General features: G+C 39.9%; 1 protein-coding gene across 1 annotated transcript in view; it reads left to right on the top strand.

The window, feature by feature from the left end:
- TUBGCP3 (tubulin, gamma complex associated protein 3) overlaps positions 1 to 11,032 on the top strand; it is a gene marked incomplete at its 5' end in the record, with an annotated part of 26,700 nt that overhangs the window by 14,916 nt on the left and 752 nt on the right. The window contains 8 exons of the mRNA XM_009874376.1: positions 1,479 to 1,668; positions 2,940 to 3,075; positions 3,899 to 3,967; positions 4,763 to 4,898; positions 7,521 to 7,609; positions 7,744 to 7,875; positions 8,251 to 8,391; positions 8,949 to 9,065. Coding sequence (XP_009872678.1) covers positions 1,479 to 1,668; positions 2,940 to 3,075; positions 3,899 to 3,967; positions 4,763 to 4,898; positions 7,521 to 7,609; positions 7,744 to 7,875; positions 8,251 to 8,391; positions 8,949 to 9,065 — 1,010 coding nt within the window. The remainder of the gene's footprint in view (positions 1 to 1,478; positions 1,669 to 2,939; positions 3,076 to 3,898; positions 3,968 to 4,762; positions 4,899 to 7,520; positions 7,610 to 7,743; positions 7,876 to 8,250; positions 8,392 to 8,948; positions 9,066 to 11,032) is intronic.

The following is an 11,032-nucleotide window of genomic DNA, read 5'->3' as shown; positions in this document are numbered from 1 at the left end:
CGTTCTTGCTGTCTTGCACCAGCGAGACAAATGCCTTTGCACAAACTGATTTTTTCCCTTTTTCGCAGCAGTGGGAACACTGCTGTGTGCTTCCTTACCCTAGCAATGCCAGAATTGTTTTGTCAGATCATACCAGATTCTGCCTTGGCCAGAGTGAGCAGGGATCTTGGTGAGCTGTCTCCTGGTTTGCTGTCAGTGACTGAAAAAGGGACTTTGAGGATTCCTTCCTACAGGCTGTATTAATTCTCATATCTCTGAAGCCTGATGTGTGTTACTTAAGTAATATTTTCCTTATGTAGGGATTTTGAGCACAGCAATGTGTTATACAAGTGTTGCCTCTTTGACATCTCTCTCTGCATATGCTTGCACATTTGGTGTCTTATGGACAACTTCACAGGTTCCTAAATCAGAGTTCGGAAACCTCAGGGAATGTCATCAAACGAGATATTGTGAGGTTTCCCTCATTAAAGAGTGACATCTTTATTATGACCAGTTTATTTTTTCAATTTAAAATCACTTTATTAATGGAGGCTGAATCTCATCAGAACAACATGAAACTTGGTTTTAATTTTTCCTGTCTGCAGGATGAGATGAAACTAATCTTGGAGCAGGTGTCTTACACTAATTTGGATCCTTTTTTCATTTTTTTTACCTTTAGAGCAGTAGTTGAATGATTAAAAAATGTTTGAAGTTGAAGTTTATACTTTAATTCTGAGGAAGGTCTGAATCTTTCAGTAGTTGGCAGTCCAGTATTTGGAATTCTGCCCTATGTTGCCTGAGGAGGCCATACATCTTGCTACCTCATAACAGATTTATTGCAGTCCCTTTATTAATAAGCTTGTAGTTGTAGACAAGAGTGAGATACACTTCCTACTAAAGGGCAGTGTTCTACTTGTTGTTCCCAAATTACCATGCATTAAAAGTGGAGATGAAAATATCAGTTTGCCAGCTGTCCCTCAGATAATGCAAGATATTCTCTTCTTCTTTTTCATTTTAACCTGTGGGAACTCTTCTCTGTTGAATATTCTGTTCTGATGGATTTATTTTTTTTTTATTTTGGGGGAGGGTTTGTTTGGGGGTTTTTTTGCCCCCCTGCACCCTTAGAAGTGACTTTTGATTTAGATCCCCCCCAATACAGCTTTTGCTATCTTTATGCTTTTAGATCTCCTTCAAATTATTTGATTCTATAAACTGTAGTATTTCAGCAAGCTTAAAAAATAATTTCTGTGTGGTGAAATAATACAAGCTTTTCTGGAAAAGTACAAGTTAGACAGAGATTAAAAGTAATAATGTTGAAGTATGGGCTGCTTTACACTTGCTTTCACTTTGACTATGCCAAGTGTATAACGTGGTGAATTAGAATAAATAACAATTCTTCTGCTTGTACGTTTCAATTCCAGAGCTTGTTTGCCTTAGTTTTGGAAGAATACTTACTTAATTTTAATAGCTTTCTTTTCTCCTTTTTTTTTTCTTTTTAGCTGCTGATTTGTTCACAGATCTGGAAAATGCATTTCAAGAGAAAATTGATGCAGCTTATTTTGAGACCAGCAAATACCTGCTGGATGTTCTCAATAAGAAGTATAATTTACTGGAACACATGCAGGCCATGAGACGCTACTTACTACTTGGTCAAGGAGACTTTATCAGGCATTTAATGGACTTGCTCAAGTAAGAAAGTAGGAAGGGTAATGATGCTGGAAGTTCTGATGCTTGCAAATGTGCATGATCAGCATGGAAATGTTTGGCTTTTGGAAGAGGACCCTTTAAGTATCCTATTACTCAAAGGTTTAATTGAACAACTTTTAAATTCTATTTTGGGTTTAATTTCTTTGACCCTGAGGCTTAAAACTTGGTCTTCCCTTTCTGGCTGGATGTACAAGCCATTTCACAATGGCTTGGAAAGTTGTACTAACATTGATATTCTTACCCGGTGACAGCCTCAAGGATGTTAATGCTTCTTTTGCTCCTGTCAGGAGCAAAAAGTTCTGTTGCTCTTGATGCCACTAGCTACCATTGCTGTGAGTGTTAGGCTTCTGTATTTCAGAGGTGTTTGGTTGGAGACATTTTGTCAAAACCCCTCAATAAATTTTAAAAAACGTAATTGTTGTCTCGCCAGCCTCTGTTTTAAGCACTTGGGTGCACCCACAAGTGTTGGTTTCAGTGTCGAAAGAGTATTTCAGTGTTGAAGGAGTATTTACAAGCTCACTGCTTTCACATGCTGGTGCTGCTGATGAAGCAGTTTGTCACAAATGTCCTGTACAAAGCTTTCCTTTGGTCTAGAAGGCTTTGTAATAGAGCTTCCATTAACTTGTTTGTAAATCAAAATCAACACTGTCTGGTGATGATTTGTACGTGACCATGCTTTTTTAAGTGAAAATAAGTGTGAAGCAAAATAAGGTTGGTTTGTAGAATCAGTATTACATTTGAGGCAGAAGTATTGAGGGACTTCCCAGTACTGATCATGGAGGAGAGCTCAAGGTGCTTGTTATTTGCACATTGCAACTCTTTGGAAAGTTACCTAGAGAGGGTGGGTTTGTGTGCTTCTGCCAGCACTTCGCAGCCTGCACTACCAGTACCTCAAAACTGAAATGATTTTATTGGTGTGATGTGTTAATGATGTCATCTGCCTCATTTTAGATATGAATGCAACTGAAATTACAGAATAGTTATGCTAGCAATCCTGGTTGCTTTATGTTACTGGCATTAAACGAGGATAAAGTTACACCTCATGCAGATGTTCAGGTTTAGCTGCATATGAGTAGTCATATTTTACTTAAATATTTTGCTTAGACTTTCTTTCTTATTAAGACTCCAAGAGTAACACAAGAGGTTTTGAAAGTCTGTCAGAAAAGTGTTTTACTGTGTGCTGCAGTTACTACCAAATTGCTGCTGCAAAAATCTCAGTAATGTGCTATGACTGTTTGTTTCATAACCACCAGACCAGAGCTTGCACGACCGGCTACAACCTTATATCAGCACAATCTAACTGGAATCCTTGAAACAGCAGTGAGGGCAACTAATGCCCAGTTTGATAATCCTGAGATTCTCAAACGATTGGATGTTCGACTCCTGGAGGTCTGTTGCATTATGGTGACTCTGACCTGAAACATTCTTTTCTTTTCTTTTTCCCCCTCTGTGTGTGTGTGTATCTATATATACAAATTTCTATATAAAAAAAAAATCCATACATGTATGTAGTAAATACATTCCCCTCTTTTTCCATTGAAGTCTACTTTGAATTATGTAAACCTTGTTTAGTAAGTCTTTTCTTCTTTTGCCCCATTTCCTGCCTGTTCGCTATTTGTGTTTCAAGCTGCAGGTTTACAGCTGTTTCACTGACAATATAAAGTTGGGTTTTTTGAGTTTAACAGTAACTGATGCTGGTGGCCCTGATTTGAGGTTCTGCAAACAGCTCCTACAGCTACTGCTCTTACAGGAATTTGCAGGGTAGTCTCTTTGTTGCCAGTAATTACAAAGAGTGAAGCAATGCAAGTGTTTTGTGAAGGAGACCTCTGGTATGAAACTTGAGTTAATGACAGAGCTCCAGTCCCAGAGGTGGAAGTTAACTGATAAACTGAAGCATCTGAAATAAGTCTATACCTCTAGGCTGAGTCCTGCCTGCAAAGTTTTTTCCTTGCCTTCATTTCCTTTACTAGCTGCAATGGAAAAACATTGACGTCGCAAACAGCAACAATTGGGTGAAGCGAATCTCACCCATGTCAAACTTCAAGTCATTTTGGTGTAATTTACTACTTTTGACAAGCAGCTTCTGTATCTTGTATTGATGTGGATGCTTGTTTTTTCATAGTCTGTGGAGAAAAGAAGACTAAGAATTGGTCTTCAGCACTAGTATGTTCTGATTAATAAACACTCAAAGTAGCATATCTTTTTAATACAGGTATCTCCTGGGGACACGGGATGGGATGTCTTCAGCTTGGACTATCATGTTGATGGGCCAATAGCAACGGTAATGTCATATGTTGCTAGCTGTGAACATGTCTCAAATACTGAAATGAAATGCTGAATTATTATTTTTTTTTGGTTGAAATAACCTTTCTTTTTAGTTCTGGAGTGTAAGAACAGAGAGACTTCTCTTTTTTGGCATCTAGAATGCATCCACTCTATAAACAGTTGAGCCAAGGTCTCAATTCTTATAAATTAACCATGAGTGCTGAAAAGCTGCATTTAAAATGATGATTACTGAAAATCAGTAATTCATTTGTTCTAGCAGAGATTTTAGCAAGTACTTCATAAATGGAGTGCTCCTTTTCTCCTATTATTACTAGTCTGTAGCTGCTAATTTGGGATAATTTGCAAGGAACTGAAGAATGTTTGCAGAGAACCTATTTGTACTGTCTAAATTTGATAGGTAGTGTTCATTAGAACTACTGAGCTGCACCACTGATCAGAATGTACTTAACATCTAGACAAAATTAATAAAGAACTTTTTTTTTTTTTAAACTGGTCAGCAGAAGGAATTTTCATATGTAGTTTGAAAAGAGTGAAATGTTTAGGCTTTGTCATGTTCACCTCTTCTTACACTTCCTGCAGTGCCCTATGCCAACTTGAATGTTAGGTAACTCAGTTCAGCCCTTGAAGGAGAGTCTTCCCAAAAGCTCTAGGGTTTCCAGGGATTTTGTTTTAACAATATTTATCAAGAAATTACATGGGTTGGATAAGACAGAATGTGAAGAGGTTCTTGGCCCTTCATAACACATAGTACGTCTATTAAATTTGTACTGATATTTTGTTTCTTTTGTAGGTGTTTACACGTGAGTGCATGAGTCACTATCTAAGAGTTTTTAATTTCCTTTGGAGAGCGAAGCGAATGGAGTATATTCTTACTGATATATGGAAAGGGCACATGTGCAATGCAAAGCTTCTGAAAAGTATGCCAGGTGAGAGAGGCCCAAATGGGTGACATACTTGTAAAGTGGATTTAGAAGACTGTATCTTATTTAAACTCTGTGTTAGGAGGGGAAAAAAGAATTCTGTTGGGACAGATGGATCTTAATATTTTACTACCCCAGTTGACTGCTAGATGATGGTGAAGGTAAAATAACATTATTATAAACAGAAGTTTCCTGTTTTCTGTTTGACTTTAAACCTTGGTTGTGAGTTTTTGTAGCAATGAGCAAGTGAAACATCCCCTATCTCTGGGAAAAGACTGAGACACTTCCATCCCCTTTTATTCTTCCTTGATGCCTTCTTGTATGTACTCCCTCTTTCTTTTGCTGGAAGTAGTAAGTCACATATGCACGCTTCTGAATTTACTAATTTTTACCTTCAGTCATTCCCTGTGCTTTTGTTTAGCTAAGAGCAGAAGAGGATTTGAGTGGAGGATAGTGGAGTATGTTTAGTGGACTGGGACTTTTTGATCCTACCTCTCAGATGAGAATGCAGTCGTTTGTGAGCACCTCTACTGACTCACGCTTGGCTACATTTCTCTCAGTATAAAGTACCTATTGAAGATTACGCTTCTTTGTGATGTAGTAATATTTACAAAGATAGTTTTATGTTTTTATAATAGGAACTGTTTGGTGGGTGAGAGTAGACACCTTGGCCTCAGAAGGTTGGTGGGAAAGAAGCTCTTGTAAAGTCTGCTGTAGTGCACAAGGCTGATCTGCTGATCTCTGCAACTGTACAAGATGACCAAATTTCCTTTCTGCTTCTGTGAGATAGGATTTAGTTTACTGTCATTTCCCTGTCCCAAAAAGTGTTATTTTGTTTTTGTTTGACTCAAAACCAGTTTTCTATTGTATTCTTACTTTCTGTGCACTTTGGGACTACGGTGTAGTTAACAGATTTTTATTCTCATTACCTGAAGGTCTTCAGGCTGGAGATGTCTCCCACTGTTAGAGTTTTATTTGTTCTATTGTTCTCAGAAGGAAGTTTGATTTATTTTTTTTTAATTTTTTTTTCTCCTTTCCCTTCCTTCCCGCACTCCTACCTGACTTGAGACTGTGGTTTTATGCTTTGCCATGGAGGTAAAAGCTCAGCTGCTAATCACCTTTAGATTTGTCTATATTTTAAGTGATGTGGACTTTTAACCTACTGGCCAAGCTGTCACAGCTATTGTTGGCAGGCGTAGCCAAGCGTTGCATTTCTCAGTTTGTGCCTTTGACAAAGGAGAGGATGTTTGCAAAGACCTGTACTGCCTTCTACCTGAAGGGACAGGAGCCTTTCTTGCTCACTGGTCTAAGTTGGAAGCTGTGAGTAGAATTTTTTCTGAAATACATGAAGACTCCACCCTGGCACTGATGTATGATGAAGCAGTAGAACTTGCTTTTATTTTCTCTCTCTCTTTCCCCCCCTGCCTCTCCAAAACAGTACTTTTCACACCTGGAAGTACCTACCAGGTGGAGGACAGTAACTGATAGGAGGAAGCAGCTGCAGGGTCCTTTGTTTTTCAGTCACAAAGAGGTAGCGTTGACTTTCAAGGATAACTTCATTCACAATTCCCAAAAAGTCGTAACAGCCAGAGATTTTAATGCTTTAAAGGAACACTTCTAGACAGTAGTGGCAAACTTATTCTTTTCCTGTCAGTAATCAATAGAAGAAACACAGATGTATCCAACTCACTATTGTTCAGGAATTTCTGAAAGAATTTTCTCCAGAAAAACCTGGAGGTTTTTGTCATTGACCTTTTTTAAAGTAAATGCAATATAATGTGTTAGCCTTCCTGCAAAGGCATAAGAAACGAAGAGCGCAGAGCAGCTTCTTGTAATATCTTCCTGATCACTGGATGGTCCTGTAACATCTCAAGACATAAAGAATGTAGAATTCCTTTTGTAGTAGTCTCATAGCTTGTCTGCAGTGGCAGATCAATCTGGCAGCTTTTTAAAAACTCTTTCTGCTGTCTGGACATGTATCTTCATTCCAGACAATCTTTGCAATTGATGATAATCTTGATATTACCCTTATGCCACAGAGGTACCTTCTCTTAATTATGAGCAGCTGAGGCCTGTAGTGACTTACCTGTGGATTTCTGTTGTGGATCAGGGAATCGAAACTGGACCATGTGAACTGCAAATTCCCTACTCCTGTCACAGCCACTCTCTCTTTGGACCTAGTGTAGCCAAGTAGTGCAAAAATATGCCATCTGTGGTTTGAAGGCTAATGGCGAAAGGAGTGAGAGACCCCAGAAGCAACTACAAATCTGTGACCTGAGATTTTTCAACCAAAAGGATGCATGGATTGTTAACTGTATTTTGGTCTCTTGGGACTGAGAGGGTGTTTTTCTGTTGTTTTGTTGTTTTTTTTTAACTTGTGATACTTGGGCAAGTTTCCAGCACTGTCTCAGCATACAGTTGGTGCCATCTTTGGCTCATATTTTCTAAGAGTTAATTGTGCGATATTCTTTGCTCATCTGTTGACAGCCAGTATTGCTGCTACAGGCCAGGGTTAGTGGCTGTTGTATGAAGTACTCGATTTGGCAGAAAAACGTTTACCAAGCTGTTCTGATGGCTGTGCCTGTCCTTGTGGTCTTTAACGTCCCATCTCTGGATTTTTTTTTGCAGAGCTTTCTGGCGTGCTGCATCAGTGTCATGTTCTGGCATCAGAAATGGTCCATTTCATTCATCAAATGCAGTATTACATTACATTTGAGGTATGCTCTGTCCACCCAGTCAGTTGCTTAAAAACGAAGTGATTTTAATATTTTGTATGTGTTGTGTGTCTTAAATTTCGAAGAGCTTGTCATCTAGCAAATCAAAACAGCCCAATCCTGAATCATTGCTCCAGGTGCTTGAATGTTCGTGGGACGAACTCTGGAACAAGGTCCAACAAGCACAGGACTTGGATCACATCATTGCAGCTCATGAAGTTTTTCTAGACACAATCATAGCTCGATGCTTGTTGGATAGCAATTCCAGGGTAGGTCTTCTCCTTTGCATTAAATTGTATCTTCATGATCTTGGCTTATCTGTTAAAGAGCTACCTTCTTTTATATTGTATGAATAAGGGGGAAAGCCATTTTTATTCCAGTGGTATAAGATGTGATAGGCTCTGTACGTAAACCCCAGACACAGTGAGAGATGCTGATTATAAAATTTGTTACGATGTGGAGCAGTTGTTTTTTGTCCTAAGAATCTGTGATCTTGCAACAGCTGGCTTAAGGGCTTTGCAAAGCAGTCTCTCCAGCTCTGTATAACAAGATCTAATTTACTCAGGTTCTCAAGAAATGGTAGTAACTTAAAACTCTTGTGCTGTACAACTGTTTCATTGTTTTGTTGCTTAACTGTCTTGCAGGTACTTCTCAACCAGCTTCGAGCTGTTTTTGATCAGATCATTGAGCTCCAGAATGCTCAAGATGCTATGTACAGAGCTGCTTTGGAGGAGTTGCAGCTGAGGTTGCAGTTTGAAGAGAGGAAAAAACAACGGGAGCTTGAGGTACAGCGAGGATATTACTAGAACATGAAAGTTAATTGAGGCAAATATAAATTGTCTTTGGTATGAAGGATTTTAGGTATCATGTAGCAAATGTAGTTGGGAGAAATGTAAAAGTCATCAGCGGTAGGTAGTGGGTTCAAAGAAAACTTCCAAGTGGTGTTTTTTGTTTCTGTCTTGCACAAAACCTCTAGACGAGTAGATTCTCTAGTGGGATTTGGAGATTGAGAAGCATGGGCTTTGTTTGCTGAAGGAAATGGAAGATGCTTTAATATTCTGAACGCTTTTGCAAAAAATAACATAGCTCCATGCCTGCCTCCCTACTGTCATTTTGTGGGACACGTGGTACTGGTGTGAGAGTCGCCTGCTTTGCTAACCTTGGTGTGCTGCGCAACCGCCAAGGGCACCCACAGTTTCAATATTAGAGGCTCCAGGTTTGTCTTTCAGTGGCAACAGTTGGGTTTTGTAAGCGTGGTGGTTTATGACTGGGTGGAAGGTGGCCCAGTTAGCAACTTTCATCATGCGATACTTGACCTCTTAATTCATTGGTCTTTGTGTAGGGCAAGTGGGGTGTAACTGCATCGGAAGATGAAGAAGAGAACAAGAGGATGAAAGAATTTCAAGACTCAATACCTAAAATGTGCTCACAACTGCGAATACTCACTCACTTTTACCAGGTGCCCCTTGGATTATTTTGTTTTTGATACAAATGCTGAGCTTTGGCATGTAGAAATCTTTCAGATATTGAATAGGTGTAACATCTGTATTTGTGTGTGCAGTTTGTAGATCTAGGTCTTCATTTTTGTTTCTCTACTTAGAAGCCTATATTCGCTCTTCCTCAGTAGACAGTTTTTATGATCATATGCATTCCCCTGACAAAAGGACGTAGTCTCTGCACGTAATTCTCTTCCTTCCACCACTAGTGGAAGTAATAGCTATCTTCTAGTGTAATCTGGAAGAAAAACCAAAACCCAAACCAGAATTTCTTCTGCTTTACATTTTTCTCACAATCCTTGCAAGTTGTTGCTATTAAAGACTGCAGAAAGCATCCTTACTAAAGGCCTAACACTTGATGTTAACTGAACCGAGGTGGGTGCTGGGTAAGCTGTTTAAGGGGAATGTGCACAGGCACATTCTTTAATGGTAATTATCCTGGCTTTGTCTTTATTAGTTATATCTGATTCTAAAGCTCCTATTCCCCAGAAAAATCAGCTGTTAGATTTCAGGGAAAGCATTCCAGAAAGCAGTGAAAGGGAGGGGCACAGCACTGTGTGCCACAGCAGCAGCTCAGGATTAGACTGCAGGTCAGCTGAAAACTAAAACCCTATCCCAGCTCATCTCTAGACATGGACATGTGAGATACTCTTGATGTAGTGCAGTGTACCTTTTAACCTCTCTTACTTATTACTTTTGACATGCGTGACGTTGGGATTTTTTTACTAATGTTGATAGTAAGTTTGACTTAAAGCTATAGGTGCTGATGGTACTTCGTGTATCTTTCTTTCTTACTTTAATATCCATAAATACACATTTAGACAAATACTAAACATGTAAGAATGCATTGTTTCCTTAGGTAAATTAATAAGGTTGAAGTGATTTTGCTGGGTTGTTACCTGTATGTTAGTTTTACCTTGTAAGAGTACAATTGGTTCTTCATAGCAGCTATAGTTGTGACTTAGCTCCTGTACAGTATGTGCAGAGCACTTTCCAGCCCTTCTTTCTGATGGTTTGTGTCAGATCCTTTTCTGTAGCTTTGCCAAGCTATAGCTACCCTGGATGAAGTGCTGTCTTGTCAAAAGAGTTCACATGGAAGTTTGAAGAAAAAACAGAACAGTACACCCAAGTTATAAAATACTGGTGGCTTTTGCTGAAGGCTTTGAGGACTTCAAATGTGGGAGGAATTTGTTCCTTGGTCCAAATATTGCAGGTCTCCCTCCCAGAGGAAAACAGAGCCAAATTCTTTTTAAGTGTAGGCCATGAATAGAATGTAGTTTGTGCCCTCTACAGGGTTGCTGTAAATTAGCAACGTAGCTTTTGCCTGATTGGACTGCATTTCTGCCGAGCCCGACTATGGATTTTTCCATATATGACTTCCCTGACCAGACTCGTTGGAAGTAGTGGGGTGCTCTAGTTATGGGCACATTAGTGTTTAGCGGGGATCAGAAATGAGCTCTTCAGGTGAGTCTTCTTCCCATCCTTCTGAAAGCCTCTACTTCCCTGCAGCTCTGTGGAGCTTGTGCAGTCCCTTGGCTAGAGCCAAATGGAAGATGGGCTCTAGAAGGGTGCCTCCTGCAATCTGAGTGCGAGTCCCACATACAAACCACTCCAAACACTTAGGGTCTGACTATTGAGTCTGTAGCACTGGCAACCCTACTTGACGAATGCTCTGCTGGTCTGGGGTGCCACTTGCTCCAGTATAACCTACAGCAAATACATGTTTCTGAAGCAAGCAGTGGTTTAATGCTGTTCTGGCCTGCACTGTACATATGATGGGGAAGCAACGTGAGGTCTCCTGTTGGCACGGGTTGAGTCCTGAATGGTGTCCCGGCGATGGTGGGGCTGCCCTGGGAGGGCCAGGGAAGTGTCATGGGGGCAACTCCTCTGCAGCCTGGAAGCCTTCAGACAGATGGAGGGTGCAGAGGAG

Source organism: Apaloderma vittatum, unplaced genomic scaffold (genome assembly GCF_000703405.1).
Source record: "Apaloderma vittatum isolate BGI_N311 unplaced genomic scaffold, ASM70340v1 scaffold17068, whole genome shotgun sequence".
NCBI classification, from domain to species: Eukaryota; Metazoa; Chordata; class Aves; order Trogoniformes; family Trogonidae; genus Apaloderma; species Apaloderma vittatum.
The sequence above is the reverse complement of the archived record's forward strand: the minus strand, read 5'-3'. Positions and strand labels throughout refer to the sequence as shown.